The sequence below is a fragment of the Ceratina calcarata genome, unplaced genomic scaffold (assembly GCF_001652005.2).
Source record: "Ceratina calcarata isolate Rehan_Ccalc_2016 unplaced genomic scaffold, ASM165200v1 scaffold232.2, whole genome shotgun sequence".
Lineage (NCBI taxonomy): Eukaryota > Metazoa > Arthropoda > Insecta > Hymenoptera > Apidae > Ceratina > Ceratina calcarata.
In genome coordinates this window covers 164,859-188,717 of record NW_017145072.1, presented here as the reverse complement: position 1 = coordinate 188,717, position 23,859 = coordinate 164,859, and the positions used below count along the sequence as shown (strand labels likewise).

The 23,859-nt window shown below is 37.2% G+C and overlaps 1 protein-coding gene across 1 annotated transcript in view; it reads right to left on the bottom strand.

Moving 5' to 3' along the window:
• Positions 1–23,859, bottom strand: part of Fife (regulating synaptic membrane exocytosis protein fife) — a 91,821-nt gene that overhangs the window by 61,929 nt on the left and 6,033 nt on the right. Inside the window, exons 3-6 of the mRNA XM_026811659.1 lie at positions 20,124–20,489; positions 13,667–13,775; positions 1,915–2,002; positions 1,347–1,488 (exon numbers count right to left, since the gene is read on the bottom strand). Coding sequence (XP_026667460.1) covers positions 1,347–1,488; positions 1,915–2,002; positions 13,667–13,775; positions 20,124–20,159 — 375 coding nt within the window. The 5' untranslated portion in view covers positions 20,160–20,489. The remainder of the gene's footprint in view (positions 1–1,346; positions 1,489–1,914; positions 2,003–13,666; positions 13,776–20,123; positions 20,490–23,859) is intronic.

The window sequence follows — 23,859 nt, the reverse complement described above, 5'->3', positions numbered from 1 at the left end:
ATTATAATTCTGTTAATTGTTCTTTATCAAAGTTTAATCAGTTTGAACTTTGTGTGTCAACTTCTCGGGGGATATCTATCCATCATGGTTTAATCGTGCGTGACCACGAGTACGTACACGCTGTTACTAACTTGTTTCCACATGCATGCATGCACATATGTTTAAAGATGGTCAAGGATGGTCATTAGTGTATTGCCACATACGTCCGCTATTATTAAAGTAATGTATTAAGCGTATTCGCATAAAATTTTTTTACATTAGGTATGCTGAAACATTTTTGCAATTCTCTTTTTAACTTTCTATTCGTTTCTCTAAATGAAGTGTTGTATGCACCAAATATTTTTCATGTCCTTAAACCTTAAGCTGTTCTATCCCTAATCTAATCAGTAGCTAGTCACCAAATTCTACATTACTCATTCCGGACTTGTCATCCTTCAACTTTCCCTGATTTTCCTTTGCATCCAAAGTTCATTTTCCAAATAGCCCTACCCTCTCGTCGTTAGTAATCAGTCTGATTGTTAGTCTCGTCTCGTACTCAGTCTGATTGTTAGTCTCAGTTCCGTCACATACACTTCGTTTGTATAACTTTAGAATTAAGCTCTGTTTTCCATGTAACGTCGATCTTTAATTGTAAATCATTGAGCATTACCCCAAATCCAGCATTCAATTTTGAGAAGTTGAATTAAACCAGGCATCACAGTAGCTTTATTATTTTCATAATTTCATTTCGTGATCTTGCACGTAATCTGCGTTTACCATTTCCAGCAGCTGCGTGTGAACTCTCGAGTAATTACTCGTGGCACACGTGTGTGCAAGCGTTTGCCGTGACATATTTATGCAACAGTTTATTTCTACACATTGTTACAATTGAAACATAAATACAAATCGTGTAACAATAACATGAAAACATTAATAAAAAATGAATTAATCAATTTCAATTATATAATGAATACTAAGTAAAATATATTCGCCTACACATTTTCTTACTGATCTCCATTCAAAATATATGCAGTCTGAACAATAAATTTAGGAATAAAAAAGAAATAATACATAGATAGTTATAGAGGAAGATAATTCCTTGCTTCATCGGTGAAAGAGATTACTCGAACGATTCGGTCCCGCACTCAATTCTTTCGACCCTTCGGCCAAATGTCACACAGATCTCGACCCAGTTACGTAATTCACTCCGTGGCGCATTCCATGAAATCTTTCGCATATACGCCGGTCGTAGGTGGGAAGGGAATTATCGGATCGCAGGTATTCGATATTAATTGCTGGAATTATTGATTGATCGTCCCGAAATAGACGGACAATGATGCAACACAGAGATTTAGGTATGGACTCACCGGATCGTCGGAATTTGTTGTTGTCGAATAGCAGGCGCAGTCCTCGCAAACTTTGTGTTGACACTCGCAGCAAATTCTGGAAGCTTCGTCTGCCGTGAACGATTTCCGGCACACTCTGCAATCGTCCCCGGTTTTCGTCTTCCTGAAACGACCGAGTTAAGAGTCCCTTAAGTTTCCAACCTCAGTGGATCAGATGGATCGCTTCTATTCAAATACGCCAGTCAAAAGCTATTTGGTTGGTCCGTACGGACTCGTCGTTTGTATCTGAAGTTTGCATTTTCCAACCGAAGAGCACCTATCCAACAGGAACTCTCATCTATTATTATGAGTCCAAATGAAGATGGAATATCTTGGAGTCAGTCTTTCTATCTTTCCAGACAGTTTAACTAATTGTAAGTTCAAATATACAAACTTATAATATATCTGTTCGAGTGAAAAAAATATTACAAGTTTTATATGTCTGCTTTTTGCTATATTAAATATTTAATTACTTTAAATTATAAAGTATCAAAAATTTCTGTACTTATGCATACGTGCTTTTGATTGCTACGATTTTGCCAGCACTTACACAGTCTTATTTATTATTTCTGTCGTCGTCTCTTCTTTGGGTTGAGTTTCTTCAACTGGAGTGACTTTAGCCGGGCCAAATTTTGTGACTGTAAAAACAGATAAAAAAGAAGCAGATAAATACACATACAATCAGTATAAATGTTGAATCAACAATCATCAGACAATAAACATTGATCAAAATATTCTTTCCTATTTACATATTGCATTTCTCAAAAATCAGGAATATTGTTAAGAATTAAATTACTGATGCTGTTAAAAGAAGTCACAGAGGTGTCAAAAGGTTTAGAATAATGAAATTAATTAATCAGGAAGGAGCGATCGAATTTAATTAAGAATAAACACTCGTCGATGAGCCCCTCAGTTTAAAATCTTCATTAAACAAATTACATATAAATACATATATGAAATGTAATAAAGACACGATCTAAAATTGAATTAAATGAAGTGCAACGGCATTTGAGCCACGTAGAAGAGATCCGATATTTACGCCGTTTAATGCTCCTTTGTTTGAAATTTTAATCAAATTGTACGCGTTTATAAAATCCAAAGGGAAAACATAACAAACAAGTTATATGAAAATTTGCTTTGTGAGATTACTGATGAAAATTCATCGTAGCTGCCAATTCCGATGAAGTAATTTGCAAATTTCCGCGCTGGGAGGAACTGAACTCGCCGATAAGGTTGGGACTAGAGTCGTATTTGTATTTGTAAGCAAACTGAGTATTCGACTAAATAGTCTTATTTTCTTTAACGCTCAATTATATGCGCAATTCGAATATTCTCGATCCTCACTTGTTAGATAATTAATAATATCTAATAAAATCGTATCAAACATTAGATATTTTTCATTTCTCTACATATTGCTATGCACCGTCTTTCTTTAAACTTCCCATAAATGCATAAAAAACCGGAGTCTACTTATTTCAAATCAAACGTGTGAAACGTTGGACGATGAGATCAAAAATGCTTCTCTTAAAAAGATCCCACAATCGCTGAATGTAAATGTGTTTATAAAGAATTTCATATGAAGTAACAGAATATATTTTTATCATAGTAATCTGAGTGAGACATTTAAGAAAGTTAAATAACAGCGTTATCATAATTTTGTTCGCGTTATCAAGTTCGTCAGGTGGAATGGAACTCTCCCGAGGTCCCCGGAAGGCAACATTAATTTACTAAATTCCTGTTCACCCCTGTTTTCGTTAGTAGAAAGCTCGCTCCCTAAAAAAGAATACCGCGCCCTCCTTAATGTCTTTATCCGCGAATTATTTAACGAGTAGCAGTTAGCTAAGCTCTCGGGCCAATATAGAAGCTTAAACTCGTTATTGCCGACGTTCGAGGCACTCGACAACATAAAAGGGCGTGGCTGAAGAAAACGATCAAGTCGAAACCAGCGACAACGCGGCGTGCGTTCTTGTAAATCTTTAAACCGATGGGAAGTAGTTGTAGATTTCGTAATTACTGCTGTCGGCGCAGTTCTCTAGCGTACCTGCTTGTTAAAAAGTTGGCCGACGGGAAAAAGCTGACGAGATTTGTTCCTCCTGACGAGGACGACGAGGACGACGAGAAGGGCACCGTTTGAGAAATGTTTTCGGTTACGTTATCCAATTAACCTAATTGCGCCTTGCGGAGATTAGAATATGAAGTACTGATTGTGAGAACGCGCGAAAGTAAGTACAAAGGCACGAAGGCGCGGCGTGCTGTGTTCTTCTGTGAATGCGTCCCGAGGGAACGCCGTCGGTGCATAGGATTAGATGACGCGCGACGGTATCGGCACGCTGTTTTTAGAATATTATTCTCAGTTAGAGGCCCGTCCGCAATGCTTTTGTGTTTAATGTAACGAGAGGAATTTAATATCGTGAGTAATTCTGACTAACAATTAAGCATCCGTTCTATAAAATAAATATGTACTATTGGCAGCGCTAGGACGATGTCTATTAATTATATTTAATGTGCGACAGGATATTTGATGCGATGATTATTTTCTGTCAAATCAACGAAACGGGCATACTAATTACACGCAATAGTATTATAATAATACACACGCAGATATTCGTGAAATCCCTTCAGGGCGATTTAATCACACTATCGAACACGCAATCAATTCCGTGTAAGCATGATTTCGAACACGATTAATTACACGCACCACCGATTCGGCCTATTGAATCTAATCAAATATCGGGTACATTGTAATATTATATGAGCATTTCCCGAGCTACACACTATCCATCAAATCCTTGGATTCGATTAACCAGTCTACGTTATATTTGTTACATACGCGTCCCTAACGTGTCCAAAACGTGCGAGGCTAGTCACGTACATGTCCCTTGCGAGGGTATGTCACGAGCTGAGACGAGCGTGGACACCTCTGGAAAATGCTGAAATATGAAGTTCCCCTCCACAGAGGAAAGAGCTGTTTTGGGTGTAAAAGGACGCTAAACCTTCTTAGCCCTTTGGATTAATCTTGACCATGACGTAATCTTTTTGAAACTTTTACCACTAATGATCCTCATAAAAAGCTACAATTTTAAACTGTAGTACATACAGCTAGTCACGCTATTTAACATCCCAGTATTTGACAAATTGGCTGTATCAGTAAAAGCGGATATAAAATCTCATTTTGGAAAGAAAAACCATCTGGATTAGACTTGACGAAAATATCCGACACCTCTGTTTCACCCCGTTGTGAGGAAACGAGTGAGTGTCTATATAAACTTAGCCTCGTGAAGCGAAGAAGGAATTCTCTTACTTAAGAATACACCAGTATATATTAATTGTATCCCGAATTCATATAGAATATAGACTCCTGTTCAAAGAATTCGTATAGATTCATTTCTTGCTATTCTTAATTGTTATTAAAAATACAAACGACTCGCCTTTACATCTCAAGACGTATTTATGACAATAGCCCGCAAATCCGACAACATTCTATCCCTGAGATGATCCTCCCTGGATCGTCCACATCCTGTAGTTACGGAGTTAACTCCTTGGGCCGTCTGCGCGTCATTTACCTAGTTCCTCAATTACCTAGTGGCGAAAGGGACTGACCCTCCCTAGAACATCCACATTCAGCAGGTACTAAAGTAACTCCTTCGGCCGTCTGCTCGTCTAACACCTTTCGAACCCTACCTAGGACTGAGTCAATTCCGGTTTATCCAATTACCTAACAGCAATAAAAGACTGATTCTTCAGTAGCTACCGAGGCAACTCCTCAGCCCATCTGCGTATCTTTTGCCCATCTTTTAGTAACAAGTAGTCCAGTATTCTACTTGGTCACCGTCGAGACTTTTTCACGCAGTTACCTCGTAACGTATTCTATGAAAAGATAGGTACCTCGCTTGAAGGTTTCTAGTTACTGTACTCAGACGAATGATAAATATTCATTCTACATACACATTCCTCAATTTGAATTTCACTTTAAAGATTGAACCGATTCGGAAAGATTTATTCATTTTATTCAATCGATCGAACTTTGCGGTCGTTGAAGATGGTTGTTCAAACAGCGCGGAACAAGCTGGATTACCAAAGGATAGGAGAGATTCGTAGGAAAAGTAGAATGCAAATCCTCGCGGGAAAGCCGACCCGGGATTCCGTCGCCGTTCCTTTATCGTAGTCGTTTTACCGCGGCGAAAATTCGCAATGTCGTCGTCATCGCAGAGAGCGAAGGAGGACGACCGAGGGTGTCTAGCAATTTAAGCCGAGCGCCGCGTGAACAATCGTTTAATTAACCTAAAAGACGTCCGACCTAAGCTGCCCTAACGTTCGTCCTCCTCCTTATTTTTTAGGCGAAGTAAAATTTATCGGCGAGCTTAACTGGCTCGACTCCATTTCACGTTCCATCGCTCTCTTTACTTCCCTCACTACGCCCCGTCGCTTTGCGTTACCTCGTCTCGTCGTTTCAAACGTCCCACTTTTCACGTGCATGTCTTTGAAATTTTATAAAACGCCGCGACCGTACTTCCCGTTTTGGCATTTAATCGGTGAGCAAAAAGAGTACAAAGCAACAACAGAACAAACGAAGTACTTGCAATTTAATGGATTTTCAAATTTGATTGACGGACAAAGGTTCAACAAAAACATCCAATTTCTGCATTTTTCGTTTCCGAGATAATTGAATTTGATTTTCGATAAGCAAGCGTACGGTTTAACCATGTATTGAGATATACAAATGGCGAAGGAAAGAAAAGAAGTCGTCATGTCTATTTGACACTCAATTTACCAACCAAGATAGGGTAAAAGAAGGATAATCTGGATGATGCTGAAGAGTCGACCTTTGCCAGACCACTCTGGCAGTTAGTGAATCCTTGGATGTTCTAGCTCTTTGACGCCAGCTTTTAATAGTTTTCAATTACTTTGCTGTCTTAGTATCTCCTCTGTCATCAGAGTGATCTTAAAATAAATCCCTTTTCTAGTCGCATGGAGTTATTCTGAAAATAGCTATCAATAAAGTAATATTTTATAGCAAAATAATTTAATTAACAAAATTAATCACTGTATTTAATTTTAAGTGAAATAATTCTTATTCGTTGAATACTCCTTGATTTATTAAAATTAATTACATGCCATAGTAGGTTATTTTAGTGACCCTCTAGGGAAATACTGCATGAAAATGTACATACCTACATCGGAAGTTGCATATGTATTTAAAATACGAAATGTCAAAAGTAATAGGAGGACGTGAACTATGTTCGCTGTCAATACGTCAGTGAAGGAAAAATTGACATTTCGAAAGTTCTTCTTAGGAATAAAAATGTCAATAATAATAGAATAATGTTGCATTATTTATTATAAATATTTATTCAGCGTGTTTTGCATAATGATCGAATCCTGACATCAAACTAATCAGAAATCATCACTGAGGTGTCCAGTTACTCCCTGTAGGGTCATTTGGTCATTTTATTATTGGAATTTTATTACATAAATAATTAATGTGCTCTTCTCATTATATTTATGCAATGTATAAATAGAAGAAATTTTTTAAATGAATATGGAATGCAAATCAAATTCGGTACGTCTAAATTAACGCGAAAGCCGCTTAAGAACTTTATTATTCGGAAATCGTAAAGTCACTTTATTCCTTTTATATTCATATCCATCGTGGATGCATCCGTATTTCATCCGCCGGTAACCGCAGCTTTTAATAATGCCGCGGATTATATTCCGATCCTCAAAATTCATTCCTGTAATTGCTTCGAGATTTAAAACAATATGAAATCTATAAATGGAAAATGCTAGGAGTCTGATAAAAAAGGACATCGCCGTTCGAGGATATTCCTCGAGATAGATAATAATTTTACGTGGAACAAAGTTGCTCACCCTCTAGCAATTATCGAAGAGTAATTATGCGATAATTCTGTTCAAAGAATTTGCATTAGCGCGATAAGTTCTTTACCAACAGAAACATCGAATACTTGTAATAAACTATTTGCGGAACGGAATTCACTGATTAATCAAAAGTGTCTGTATCGCATTGCATTATTTATATAATATGAAAGTATTCAATAGAAGTTTCGATGAGAATATACAGTTTATTAAAATTCAAGCGTCTACTACGTACTTTCTATAGAAAGAGGAATATTAAGTGAAGCTCGAGATTTGAAATCTATTTATCTTTCTTTTTCGGTCCGATCGTTCCGCTGTGCCGAGCAAAAAGAATCGCTGATAATAACTGTGGTAAATTGGTTCTTCTGAAGGATACGGCAATCACGCCGTCGTCATCGTCGTCGTCGTCGTCGTCGTCGGAAGCGTATTCAGAAACGAGGTCCATTCGGAAACGATGAAAGCGTTCTACACTCGGTCCTGAAGAGGAAACGTAAAGAGGGCCTCGAGGACACTGGCTCCATGTTCCTCTTAGTGAAGTTCCCTCTTGCTTCGTCCCTTTAACTCGTCGGCCGCGCACGCCCAAGGTATTCGGTTTATTCAATCCGCGTGGCTCGCTTCTAACCCATTCTTGTGTTCCATTCATTACCTCGATGATTAACAATGCGATTGCGTTTCGAGATCGATTACAACAATGACCTCATCGATATCAAACGGCCGGTAAGCAGCTTGAACTCGACCGTGGTAGATTACAATCGAGTAGACCTGGCTAACCGTGATCGAGTTCTCCACGCACATGTTGAACACGATCTATGCTCGTGCCAGAGCGAAGGAGAGGGATGATAAGGTACAGAGGGAGGAATCGTCGTATTTAAGAAAATTACCTAATTGCTATTTTTATTCGCTCCATATTAAAATTCAAGCGTCTACTACGTACTTTCTATAGAAAGAGGAATATTAAGTGAAGCTCGAGATTTGAAATCTATTTATCTTTCTTTTTCGGTCCGATCGTTCCGCTGTGCCGAGCAAAAAGAATCGCTGATAATAACTGTGGTAAATTGGTTCTTCTGAAGGATACGGCAATCACGCCGTCGTCATCGTCGTCGTCGTCGTCGTCGTCGGAAGCGTATTCAGAAACGAGGTCCATTCGGAAACGATGAAAGCGTTCTACACTCGGTCCTGAAGAGGAAACGTAAAGAGGGCCTCGAGGACACTGGCTCCATGTTCCTCTTAGTGAAGTTCCCTCTTGCTTCGTCCCTTTAACTCGTCGGCCGCGCACGCCCAAGGTATTCGGTTTATTCAATCCGCGTGGCTCGCTTCTAACCCATTCTTGTGTTCCATTCATTACCTCGATGATTAACAATGCGATTGCGTTTCGAGATCGATTACAACAATGACCTCATCGATATCAAACGGCCGGTAAGCAGCTTGAACTCGACCGTGGTAGATTACAATCGAGTAGACCTGGCTAACCGTGATCGAGTTCTCCACGCACATGTTGAACACGATCTATGCTCGTGCCAGAGCGAAGGAGAGGGATGATAAGGTACAGAGGGAGGAATCGTCGTATTTAAGAAAATTACCTAATTGCTATTTTTATTCGCTCCAGGGAGAAATAAAATTATTCAGACAACCGGTAACCATTCAATTTTTAACAAAAATACTCTGTTCCCGTTTTCAATAAATCACACAGTTGATTGAATGCGCTGTCCAAATATTTTTTTATCCGGATTAAAATCTGCCTATTTTGCAAATTGCAATTGACTGTAAAAAATATTCCGAACGAAAAATCGTGGCAATAACAGCAGTCATTTCAATAAAAGAGTTTACAGAAATTGAATACACGTATATCCATATATTGAAATTTTATTGAGATTTCTGTTGTTATTATCATAACTGTCAGCTCGGAATATTTTTTACAAGCAATTCAAATTATATGCACATATTTTAATTAATAATGTAAACTGCAATTTTTGTTAACAAATAAATGTACGGCCGAATGGTGTCGTATTGCCGATAAAAAACGGGTCTCTGATTTAACTAATACCAGTAAGGCAGTAACGCGGGAATAATGAATACAAATTGCACGTTGTTGGCCTTTTCCGAAGCAGTCCGCGAAAGGTGGAAACTTTCCGGGAAAATGCGCGACAATTTATATTTCACCGTGTAACGTTCGAGCGCCTATCATCCCTCGAAGCGCGTCATCATCACGTCATGTGACGCGCGTACGATTTCATTTTGCAATTTGCAGATTCCCGTTTTGTGCCGGGCCGGGCGGCGGCGACGCTTCAATCAGCCGGCGCGTATCGACGAAGCTGCAACGCGGCGTATATTTTCGAGTTTTTGAATTCGTCGTGTATTATTTGAAAAAGGCACGACAGCTACCGCGTACGTTATAAATCAAATTTTAACTCGTAAAACGATATTTTTCAAAAAAAATATAACAAGAACTTAATACGTTTAATTAATAGTAAAAAAACAGTGAGTACATATTGGAACGTGTTTCTCATCTCCTAACAATAATTAAGTGAATGGCAACAGTAGATTAACAGTTGTTAATCAAACAATTTGAGAATAGTATCTAAACTCGAGGAGAGAATTACGGCGATTGACAAGATCTCTTCTTTTTACTCGTTCGTTATTCCTATTGTTGTTTTGGTTGTATCCCGACGCGTTTTGTTGAAACAAAAGCGACGGTGAGCAATGGCACAGCACGGCGCGAGCTAACGCGCGCAAACGGAACAAACCTGCATAAATAGCGCGCTCGTTTTTTACTTAATTACGGTCGAGTCGCGTTTAAATGGTGGTAAAAAACGTGATGCCGACCGGGAAAGTGAGAGCCCGAGGACAGTCGCGAAACCGCGATGAATTTCCTCTTCCCTTTGCGAAGTTCCGCTTTACTCTTTTTACCCCCCGCACCTCCCTGGTGTCTCTCATTGTTCCTCCTTCTTTTTCCTTTTTTACTTTTCTTCGAAGTCGAAATAATTTGCTTAAAATTACACGGCGCACCGGTATAATTCATTCAACCTTCCTGGGACATGCGAGACGCATTTGTAACCTGAATTCTGTACACACAGTCAATCTCATAAATGTCCGGACGCTACAGTATTCGCAGAGTCATCGTTAATTATAACGCATCTAACGAATGTATTCTTAATGTAATTTCTGACGCAGGCGAGTATACATGCATAGTATCATGGTTACGTTCGCCTCTCTCCGTCGCGCGCGGGCTTGCCGTTCTTATTTTCTTTTGTCCGAACGCGACACGCAATACGAGTTTCGGAATTCGTGCTGGCAAGAATGAAAGGAACGTGGATACACGTCTGTGAGAATGAGCGATGAGCATGAAATACGTTGGAGATAGTTCTCGCTGCATCGGCTTCTAAGTTAAACACAGTAACTTTCGAATAAAACGAGTTTTAAAGAATTTCGTTCTCGAATTGTAAGAGATAGGTCAGGGAGATTATATTGGACGTAATTTAACAAGGCAAATGATAAAGTTTTCTATCGCGATAGGTACGTTTAATAAGAACGACAGAACTTTCAATTGAATTGAAAAATTCGGAAGATAATCTAATATTCACCGCTTTACTTTAAAATACATTCGATGGTATTGCACATGAAATACAGCACCATAAATTACACCATACCATATGGAAGGCCCTGTAGTTCAGAATTAATTATTAATATTACGAATTATGTGCTGTTATCTTATCATGTAATCCCAAAGGCTATTATGGATTGTGAAATTGGAGATACATACATAAATTGTTAAGAGGAACTAATGTTCTTATCTGTACGTATCATAGAATGATTGGATGTTTCTCTCCGTGTTAAAAAAAATTATTGGACAAAAGAGAGACGGATAGGTATTGGATATCGGTAAAATAGGGGAGCCGGCTCAATTTGTATGGTGAAAGAGAAGGTTCTACTTGAAAAATTTGTTCCCATTGAAAGGCGACAGATATTTGCAATTTCGAAGCATCTCCTCGTCTCCTTCGAACGCAACTGACTAACCTACTTTCCGACGCGACGCGACGGTGCTCGCTCTCTTTGTTACAGCCTTTCTCATCGAATTTACCAAATGAAATAAACTTCGAGTCTCTCCGTAGCCGGGGAAACAGTTTTCTTTCGCGACGCGTCGTATTCTTTCCGCCACCGACCCATCGCTATTTTCCCTCCTTCAACCGTCGGCACCCTTCACCGAAGCCTGTCGGTTAAAAGAGGGAATTCTTTTTTTCCTTTCTCCAGTCTTCGCGAAATTTTCGTTTCTCGATTTATCCGAAGCTATTGGACACGAAAATCCTTTGTTCCTTTGTTCTCGAACTGTGAGCGACATTATTTCCTTTTACCGGGGCGAACAGAATCGAATAAAAACATTGAAGAACAGCGACGAGTGTAGGATTTTTTATTATATTACTCATAATTAAGTATCGATTAATCAGATTTATAATTAAATTAATTCACGGAACTGCGTAAAATTTATTAGAAATTAAATGACTTCCTGTACAATTTATGTGCGATTTATGAGATCGTTTAAATTGCGTTGTGAATAGAGTTCAAACAGTAAATAGCAATATTTATTAATCTGAGCCTTGGCCGCGTGTATCGAATTTACGACAGTGCGAGTACTTTATCGTACATTTAAGTATTATGAACAACAATAAAGTTCGCCTTATTGTTGCCACGGAGTTAAGGACCAAATACAGTCACGGTTAATGAGTGTTTATATGAAATGTCGCATAAATATTAATCATAGTTTCCAAGTCCTGGTTGATTCTTCCGTTAATAAAAATAATTCCTCCTTTGAAATTTCTTGGTATTGCAACTCTTACTTAAAATGGAGCATTTACGAGTTGCGTTTTTCTCATAACTATGCAGAGTGCATAAGATAAATGTCCCAATTTCTACTCACCGACGTGTTTTTCTGTGATTTTTAACATAATACATAAATTACAGACATGGTCTGAGTAAAAGTAGAGACATGGTTTTCTTATGGAGTAGAAATACAGACATTTGTGGTGTGTGGGTCATTAGAAATAAAACCACCGAGTTGTGACTGATTGTAAGTAGAAATACGGACATTAGAAGTGTATGTACTTCAAGCCATCATTTTATGAGAAAAATTGATTTTAAATGACTGTTTGCCTAATTCATTTGAATGTCATGCTAGACATGACAATATAAATTTGAATTTAAAATAAATCGAGTGCAAAGGGTTAAATTCCGCGAGCAAAACGTTGACTTATGCATTGTTTCCTTTGTTTAAATTAACAGCGAAATCATGTTTACCTGAAATTGGGACATTTACCGACAAATGTTGAAAAAGTCACGTGACTCTCCTAGTCCGTTAATACTTGAAATTAGCCAACCGGTTAAGAACGACGGTGATAACGAAACTCACCATCCCGTATCACGTCGCTTCCCAGCTGCCTCCATTTGCTGAAGGTGGTGCCACCCTCATCCGACGGATCCGATCCGGTTGTTCCGGAATCTGGTTGCGTCGTCACCATCTACGACAGAAAATTATTTTCCCCGGTGTAGAACACTGTTTAAAACGAAGCCAACTTCGGTCCCGTCGTCACGTTACGGTTTGGTACGAACGCGAACGCGCAGTTATTAAAGGGGAAGCGTGAAACGTAATTGAAGCTGCGCTTCGTAATGACAGAAGCTCCAGGAAAGATAGCCGATTTCTAGGAAGTTACGGGGCGTCTCCGGGCTTTAGTGTCGCAATCTTCATTACGGATGTGTCTAGTTCCGCGAAATTTACGAGGGTAAAGAGTAACCGTAGATCGGGTCGCACCCGTTAAGTCGAGTTAACCCGGTTACCATTCTTCTTCACTATACATCGTTGGCCACCAATATTATTCTTCCTTCTATTATTCTCCTTATAAAACTAAAGATGTAAAAAGGCGAAGGAAGTGGAGAAGGAAAGGAGTACGAAAGCTATGGACTGATAAATAAATAAGGAAAAATCGTAAACCGAGTCCATTTCTGGGCCAGTACGCCAAAATAAATAGTTCTATGCAAAAGTGAAATGAAATTTCCATATTGCACACTATCAGACTCGATTAAACATGAACGGGAAAGCCAAAGGTCCGGAGGGTTGTTATATGTACGCTGGTCAGGCGGAAATGTAAACTGCTGAATCATGACTGTGCTGTAGGTCATGCACGTAACAACATTCGCATTCAAATTTTGGAACGTCTAAGTCACTTCGAGTCTTCAGATTTAGTTTAGATATACTATTTGTACCAACATCGAAACGAATAAATTCTTGCTAAAAGGATCTACAATAAAAATTGGGAATGAAATTATATATTATTTAATACTCAGCATTAAACTGCGTTCTAATTTTCATTAGTTTATTGACAGAAAATATTTATGAATGACTTCTTATTAAATATTACGACGGTGATAACGAAACTCACCATCCCGTATCACGTCGCTTCCCAGCTGCCTCCATTTGCTGAAGGTGGTGCCACCCTCATCCGACGGATCCGATCCGGTTGTTCCGGAATCTGGTTGCGTCGTCACCATCTACGACAGAAAATTATTTTCCCCGGTGTAGAACACTGTTTAAAACGAAGCCAACTTCGGTCCCGTCGTCACGTTACGGTTTGGTACGAACGCGAACGCGCAGTTATTAAAGGGGAAGCGTGAAACGTAATTGAAGCTGCGCTTCGTAATGACAGAAGCTCCAGGAAAGATAGCCGATTTCTAGGAAGTTACGGGGCGTCTCCGGGCTTTAGTGTCGCAATCTTCATTACGGATGTGTCTAGTTCCGCGAAATTTACGAGGGTAAAGAGTAACCGTAGATCGGGTCGCACCCGTTAAGTCGAGTTAACCCGGTTACCATTCTTCTTCACTATACATCGTTGGCCACCAATATTATTCTTCCTTCTATTATTCTCCTTATAAAACTAAAGATGTAAAAAGGCGAAGGAAGTGGAGAAGGAAAGGAGTACGAAAGCTATGGACTGATAAATAAATAAGGAAAAATCGTAAACCGAGTCCATTTCTGGGCCAGTACGCCAAAATAAATAGTTCTATGCAAAAGTGAAATGAAATTTCCATATTGCACACTATCAGACTCGATTAAACATGAACGGGAAAGCCAAAGGTCCGGAGGGTTGTTATATGTACGCTGGTCAGGCGGAAATGTAAACTGCTGAATCATGACTGTGCTGTAGGTCATGCACGTAACAACATTCGCATTCAAATTTTGGAACGTCTAAGTCACTTCGAGTCTTCAGATTTAGTTTAGATATACTATTTGTACCAACATCGAAACGAATAAATTCTTGCTAAAAGGATCTACAATAAAAATTGGGAATGAAATTATATATTATTTAATACTCAGCATTAAACTGCGTTCTAATTTTCATTAGTTTATTGACAGAAAATATTTATGAATGACTTCTTATTAAATATTTAAAAGATTAACTATTATTTTTATAATCAACATATTATACTAGCATATTATATGAAAATCCTTAATTAAATAATTCTTAATAATAAAATTGATTTCATGAAAACCTTCAATTTATGAAAATCCTTTGCAAAAGTATTATTTTTTTATCAGAGAAACGAGCGCTGCAATGCTTTGAAATCTGTTTCGTTCTAGCATTTGATGCGATTGCGTTCGTAAACGTTTATTAATCACGGTGCTGATAACATCGTTACATGGTAACATCGTTGATCGTTCATGCGCAAATTAAATAAATTTATACCTCTTTTGTTCCGCATTCAACAGCAGACAAACAAAATTTGATAAAAGCACCGCGTTATTTGTTTTTAAGAGGAACGTTTCAGAAGTGAAAAATTAGATGACGTCCACTAAAAATTGCAGGACCATTAATTTTTACGAGCAAACACGCAAATAATACGAGAAACATTGTCTTCAATCATTTTACTAACAGAATTGCAATATTATGAAATTTTCTGTCTCCTTAGAATTAAAAGCACAGAATAAGAAAACACAAATCTTTTTGCAAGCAATTAGGATAGCAGAAGTATTTATTGACATAAAAAATAGGAGTAACGTAATTCCGGGTGTAAAATATCAAACATTGTTCAAACGTAGAAAGGAACTGAATAAATAAAGTATCACAGGGTGAAACTCAAGCAGCGAATGTGACTGGTGTTTCAAAACAGAGGGAAATGCGAGCCTGAATCAAATTTAAGCGAGTAAAAAATTCATATTTCCCTGTGAAGGGGTTTGTAAAATCCTGCGATCGTACACGAGCAGCTTGGGACCTTGCGTCTATATCTACTCGCTGGGTACTTATTAAAGATATTCAGCTGCCTGTGTGTGTACCCTTTCAGTCGTTCTAAAATACCTGGTGAGCGTACAAATAAAGCGGCTTGAAACGTTCAGACGACTTCCTTCCCAATATGGATCACCGGAGCGACTGACGACGAAAGGATAGCTAGTTGAGAAGTTAGACACTTCTAGCGACCCAGATTTGCAATTTTTCGTTCGCTATTATGACAGTAAATAAAAGTAGCTTGAAATACTTTATTAGGACTGTCATGAACAATAATTTGTGTCCAATGAACGATTTAAAAAATGTATTATTATAAACCGTTTAATTAAAAATTGGTATTTTGTGTGCCGGTCGAAGCGTTAAAACTAAAACTATTACATCGGATGAGCGAAGTTGAACATTAAGCGGAATGAGGACCAATTCTGTAATCGGGATGTAAATTGCAGCTCCTCTAGTATGCTATTGACAATTTCCTTCCTCTCTCTCTCTCTCCTCCCTGGTCCGTGTATCTCTCCGTCTGATCTTCGACTTATACGATCTGCTGTACGATTCACCGAACTAACTGCCTACATACCTATGTAATATGTGCATAATGATGTTCCTCGTACGCGGTATTAGCTACCGATCTAATTACATCACCAATGGAAAATTTCCTAGTTTTCCATTGTACATCATTCTTATTTTATAGCATGTACTTTCAAATACGATAATATAATCTTGTATCTCATCTCATCTCATTATATTTATACGTAAATAACGAAGACGGGTTTCTGTTGCTCATAATTGTATTATTAACATTTTCTATTTTTATTAATTTATTGTCTTCTGATATTTATTCTCTTTGAATACTTTTCTAATACTCGACCTCATTATTGTTATATTTAAATAACGAAAAAGGATTACTCATGTCTATGATTGGATTATTAATATTTTCCATTCGTGTTAATTTATTCTATTCTAATACTCTTAATACTATTCTAATACTCATCCCCATTATTGTTATATTTAAATAATGAAGAAGGATTTCTCTCGTCCATGATTGAATTATTAATATTTTCCATTTGTATTAATTGATTCTCTTCTGATACTTTTAATACTTTTCTAATACCCAAACTATTGTAATTTTCCACAAACGTGACTCTAATTAAACCTACAAATTGTAGACGTAATGAACGTCACAATTGCTAATTTAATCAGTGCTTAAGTGGATGTGATTTACAAACGCCGGTGTATAATACGAGTCCCTCGATTTGTGGCGTGCAGATAGAAACTCACAGAGCCACGTAATGCGGTCTGTCCTTCGTCCTTCGATCCGTGAACCCGGGTATAACACAGGCTTTTGGGAGGATTCCAAAGAGGCCGGAAGGAACACAGACACGCTATATCGCGATCCATACGAGCGATGGAATCCCGGAATGCAAATCCTCTGAGGAATATTAAATACATAGACGATATTCTATAGTAGCCACCTGGTAACTTATAGCCTCTACCACAAACAAGCTATTAATGCTTAATACGAATGTGTACATAAACCTATGTACCAATTAAACGTTATTGGAAGAACACGATAAAGGATAGCCGTATATATATTTGTTTAATGATGGATACACGGTTAATGACGAAAGTCTTCGATAAGACATAGACAAGTTCTTCGTATATCCTATCAGAAATACTTATAAAATACACGTGCATAAAAAATTCATATAAATAAAAAATAAAAAGGGATAAAAGCAAAGAGATATGAAGATATGTAAAACACGACAATAACACGAAAGATCATATTTTGTTAGAAAATGATTTATGCTTTAATAGTACCAACTCACATTTAAATAAATAAGTACGATATTATACAAAGTTCTCAATTTTTATTAAAATAACTTTGTATGGAAAGTACGTAATCTTTCGTGAACGATCACATGAAGAAAAAGAGAGTCGTAGAAATCACATTCTATAATTTAAATCCACAACTCGTGCGACGCGACAGTTTCATATTTATCTATTTTAATGTTTGCTATTGAAGCTTGTTTTGTCGCATCGTATATACGATACGTAAACTGCAATTGTACGTATAAGATTATGGCAGTCACTAATTGCAAGGATCTGTTTGGTACCTAAAATTCCTAAACAAAAAATGAAAAGATAATAAATCTCAATTTTTCTGCACATACGCCTATTCATATATTGAACAACATATGGTTAATGAATGGCACGGTTCTGGTATCGATAATTGGAATCGAGCAAATTTTTATGCACTCTATTGTATCCATTTTCTTCCTATCTGTAGGCTAATGAGAGATCGGACGAAGAGCATGGATGATCTCTAATTCGAAAAATTCTGGGACGAATAGATCTCCATAGTCCAGGCACTCAAATGATTTTTTTTTATCTCGTTTTAATGTCCTGTATAAAATTAAATATTATTTACGTAATAAATTATAAATAATAATTAGAATATTGATAACAGACTATTCTACTCTGTAACTAGCTGCAGTGAAATTACATATGCAACGATTCTCACTGGGTCATAAGCAAAACTGAATTAATAGTGCGTTACAGTATAATCGAGGCATGACGTTAATTGTAGTCAATAACGGAAATTGAAATTCAGTAACGGAATATTATTAAAATAGAATTGAATTAATTAAAATGGACAGATGCACGCTGCCGCGTAAACCCATTGTCAGTGCCTGACTTAAAACTTCAACATATCGTACAAACGTGAACAAAGCGAATACTTCGAATACTAAATTTTACATCAAACGCGATATATTTGCGTCGGATCCGTAGCGAACTTCTCGTGATACCCTCATAAACCTTTGACGAAACTGGCCTTGATGCCTGCTGTTTCACGAAATTCAAAAACCGCGTTTCGGGTCAAACAAACCCGGATAGTTGGTCGCGGCAAAGCAACGCATTCATTCGAATAGCGCCGATTCACTTGACCAAAATCCTATTTTTAGCACATTCGTTACATTCATTCTAAAATAAAATTTAATTCTAGCAAGTCGGAATAGCGAGCGATTTATATTCTAAAAATTTGCGTTTATCAATAAATGAAACGTTTTTATATGTCTCTGTGAAATACGCAAGTCAAATTCTGTTTCGTAAGAGAAAATAAAGAACGATCATCGATCCGCTCTACGTACGAGCGCGCGGAGTCTATAGTAGTAATTGTATCACACAGAAAGTTGAAATAATAACAAATTAAACGTTAATGGAAACGTGAATTCGTTTTAAATTGAGCACTGCTCCTCGCGAACATTCGAGTCTCATATATACTCACTAAAAATAATCAATAAGTGAAAAATAATACATTAATTTTTGCATGAAGTAACAAAATGTGACACGACAAGAATCGAAGTGAATAATAACGAACGATGTCCCCTGAGGATCGTACCGGCCCTAAGAAATTTAATCCTCTTGCTTCGATCTCGTCTGATCTTGACGTGATCTTGAAACTCGAGGCGGACTACCACCAGATAAAGGGATATAATTCATTGTCAGTTACTCCTAACTCACGTCAGATCGTTGCGATACAAAGAAATAGGACCGTGTTCCCATTCTACGGTGCAAGTAGACGTAGTAAATCTTTGAAATCGAGTTTTAAAGGGCATGGATGCAATACAGACGAAGTACAACCTGTTCCTTTTAAGATATATGATTGCTCGTGCGATACTACTGAAAGCTATCTAAAAATTGTACAGCTTCACAGTAAGTTCTCAAGAGCTTAGAACTTTATTATTTCATAATCGGTCTTAACGTTGTATGAGCCCTTATATGTATACTTTACTGTTCATCTTTTTGGTCCCGTCGAATTTTTGTACAATTTTATAAACCGTATTCCTCTGTAAATATAATTTTTCCTAAAAGTTGATCGCTTCAAATATTGGACACAGTTTTCTATTACATGTCTTAAACTTTGGCAGTGATCTTACGGCTCGTACAATCTTAAATTGTTGCGATTATTTCTGCTATCGAACAACGTGATTTCTAAAGCGAAGGAAAAATCCTTTCGCTTAAACTTTCCAGACCGATGTTTGATAAAGTCATCTCCAAATAGTAACTTATGATTTGATTTCAACTCGAAACTCCGGTCATATGTATACTGTTTCGTAAAACAATACGTGATGTATAAAACGTGTTAAATTCTCAGTGGGATAAAATACGGCACGGAGTTTTCACGTAGCTACATGATGAAATACATGAATAATTTGTTTTTCCATGAGGCAAGGTTAATCCATCGGAGCAAATAATTCTCCGCTTGGACGCAGTTCTTGCTGACCTAAATCTTGTTTGTCTTTTTTTTTAGAAGATGCATAAACCTCATCGGTAGTTTTAGCTTGATTACTTTTTAATTCGCGACGTTTCAAATGATGTTTTCAGAGCGTGTATTTCAATCTTTCGCCAGGTATAATTTATAACGCGACGGAATCGATAAAAACGCATAAATAGAAACGAGAAACACCGCGTTACATTATCGCGCACTCCCTGTTAAACTGAACACGGACAACGTGAAGCATTAGCAAAATGGACTTTCACGAAATGAAACATATTGTATACACGGTTACTTGCCGGAATACTAAGTAGGATTAATTAAAGTAGAAAAAGAATAAATTACCTTTTTGACAAAGGAAACCACGTTCGCAGGCAACATCCTGGTGGCGATGGTCTAACTGGACTCTGGTAGGCAGAAACGGAAGTACTCTTTTTAGCCTCCGGTTGCGCCCTTTTTGGCGTTCTGGTATCCGGCTCTGATTATCGGCATAAAGTCGTCCTCGGAGCAGATGCTGTCGCGTCCCTCGCGTTCCCCGTTCTTCACAATGCGTTCGCGACGTACCAAAAGCAGGAACGTTCCAACGGGGATTGATAAAACGCGGAGCCGTTCGGCTCACCCTCCTGCCAGATACACATTCCCACGAACTTTGATTTGTTTTATGCCGGATACCATGGAAAATCTCCCCCGGGAAATAAAACGCCGGGTGATCTGTAATGAATACGACACTTTATGTTACACAGACAATAAAATGTGAACAGGTTTTTTTTTACCTAAGCTCTAACTCTATAGTGATGTGACTCAATACTGTATAATACAATCAAAATGTTATTCTAAATGAAAAAAAAAACTATAATATAGAATTTAATATAGACTAGATATAAATTAATTGCACAATCATGCATAATAATAAATAAAAACTCAATGCTATATAGTACAATTAAAATATGTTGTTTTATATATAAAAGTCAATATTAGTCTGTGTGTCATTTATAGACTCGCTCTAAATAAAGGTACTGTAACATAGAATTTTCCATATTCACTTCAGACAAATTAATGACACAGTCATACGGAATAATAAATAAATGATTGTTATCTTGTGGTCAAAATAAATAAATTAACGACTCGTAGTATTATATAATTAACCAAATATATTCGTATTCGTTATATATGAATTGTCATGAATAAATATGAAAGCCTTCATGTACGCATATTTAAAGACCTGTTAATCATCTCAATTAACTGCGCCAGTTCTACTAACAAGTAGACGTCGAAAACGGCGATGGAACTAAAAGTTTATAACAGAAAATAATGCAACTTCGTAACAGGTACAGAGTGCACGCGTAACAAAACAAAGTTTCGACGTTTTCATTTTTACGAAGCAAAGCTTAAACGTTGAGTGGCCCAAAAAGCTTTTAATGCAAAAACGACATGTTTGATATTTTCGTTGCACACACACTCGAATTCAATTTAATCGATTTATTGTCATACCGCGCGTGGTTGCGAAGTTTGTTTCCTCTGCCTTTTGCATTCAACGAATTTAAACATGTTGAAAAATGGATCGAGTGAAATGATATTATTTACCGTACGATGTTACATCGGTTTGATGCGTAATTATCCGCCGTTCATGTATGCCAATTTTTTGTTAGTGAAAATTGGCGTTTTGTTCATTTTCTTTTTAAAAAAGTATTCTCCTATATATACTTAAAATGGGTGTACCTTCTGTGTCTCCTCAAAATATGAGCATGTATTATAAGGAATAACAACGCCGAGAAAGGCCAGAAGTACATTTGTATTTATAGGCCATCCGAATAAGAGCTACTCGTTGTTGCGGGAATTTAGAAGAGCGCATCTATCTGTAAACACGTCGAGACAATCCAGAAAGGATTCGATATATTTAAGCATGATTAAATTCAATATATGTATATATCGCAAAGAAATGATCAAATATAATGATTCTTTGGACCCTCTGTGGATCACAAAGGATTAGTTTTCTCTGTAAATATAATATCGGCTACACATCAAGTTTGCTATAAAAACAATTGATCTCTATACTGTTAGCTCAACCTGAATAGAATGATTTTGCCTATTAATATTAATCCAGTAAATTTGCAACTAGTAAGCTGAATGAATCATTAGTAATCGATTCATTATTATATGAGGCTATTAATAGTTTCACATCGCAAAGCACACAGATTTGACGACATCAAAATTATTATTCTAAATTTTCAGATTATCAATTGAATATAAGTTAAAAGTAAATCGAAATTAAAAATGCTTTATATAATAATCTTTCTGTATAATTTAACTGTATGAAATTGAATTTATGATAACTTAAAAATTGGTATCCTTTCTAAATCGATGGACGGGTTGCCTTACAAAAGTATAGTGGAATGGGACCACTTTGTACGATAGGAAAGCATTCAATATCTTGAACCTACATTTCCATCCACAAAGGATCACGCTATGCGTTTGACGGGAATCGCAAGGCTATTATGTATTGTGTTTCGTTATCGAAAATGGAGTAAGAAATCAACGTCTAACTTTCTATCGTACGAATCCTTTTAATTTAATAAGACGTTGGAGAGAACTTTATCATCCGTTAGAATGATAAAAGGAGATCTCCCTGTTTACAGGAAGCTATTGCAGTATTTAAGAGAGAAGTACTTGAGATTATTGTTAATACAAATTCCTATCTAAATTTGTATAAATATATCGTCGATGAAATGATTAAATAGTAAAAAGAAAGTCGATATAATTGAAGAAATGTTAATTAATAATTCTTGAGACGTTCCCAATTATCTGGAAGCACTCCTGTTTCGCCTACGCGTTGCTTTTATTGATCTCGACAATTAATTTCGAATCGAACGCGACGAGACGTTCAGCTTCCTTCCCGAGAACAACAAGAGGACGAATTCCTCGGGGCATACAAGAAGTCGAGGCACCTCGTTCGGATCATTACGAGATAAACTAATATGTGCCAGGCCATTATGAGCGTCGTGCTTGAAATTCCACGCCGCTTCCATTATCATTCTTCATTCGACTTTTTTTCCTCAACCGAAAGACATCGAATCCTGCGCGTGTCCTTGCCTTCCATTCCAATTCCCTTCTTACAAAATCAACGTGAAACTTTCCGCAGACTATTAAGCAATCATTCTGTCTATTTATGTAACAGAAATCTGAATTTCTTCGGGTTTGAAATTGTAACAATTTTTTTGAATAAGATAATTATTTCAAAGCAAAGTAGAAGAAAATGTTCACTCAGAAATGAGAAAAGACTTTAAATTAGATTGGAATAACTATTGTTTCAATTATCCTAAGTAAACGAAATTTATATATTCTCTTTTGTGCTAATTCTACTATAAGAATATATGTGCATATACGTTCTAATTATTTTAAATTATATACTTGCCTGTAGTTACAATTCCAACTACAACTACATACAAGGTGTCTAAAGTAATGCAAATTTTTATATTCTGTATCTTCTACGGTTGCGGAGTAATCAGACTGTGTTGCTTCAGCACATCTCGTATACACAAGTTTTTAGCATTTGTTCCATTTTAATATAAAATCAACATATGATTCGAAGATCCATAAAACTCGCAACGAAACGGTACGAGCCTTCTCACTGAATTGCTTCAGTTTCCTCTAAATTTCTCCGCAAATTTCACAGCGGTGCAGTTTTATATCGATTCGAAGCTTTCCGGGTAGAATCCCTCGCCTGAGTATCGAAATTTTTATCGACACGCCGGAATACCTCGGCAGAGAGAGAGCAATCGCGAGGGGAAAATGCCCCCGGTGAATATTCGTCTCGCTTCTTGAATCTCGTGGATACGACGTATGTTTCGGCAAATATTCGGGGCTGAACTAGTTCTACTGGCTGTGAATTAAACGAAGAACTCAAAGCACCGAGAACTGGTGCATAATACTAAGAAAAACCAAATGCAGAAAATATAAAATAGACTGCAAACGCTTATTCTGATGATTCTATTTAAAATTAGCATTTAATATACTTGTGTTACAGCAAACGTTCATTCTATCTTCAATTCCGACGCGATGTCAAATTAGCATTATATTAAAT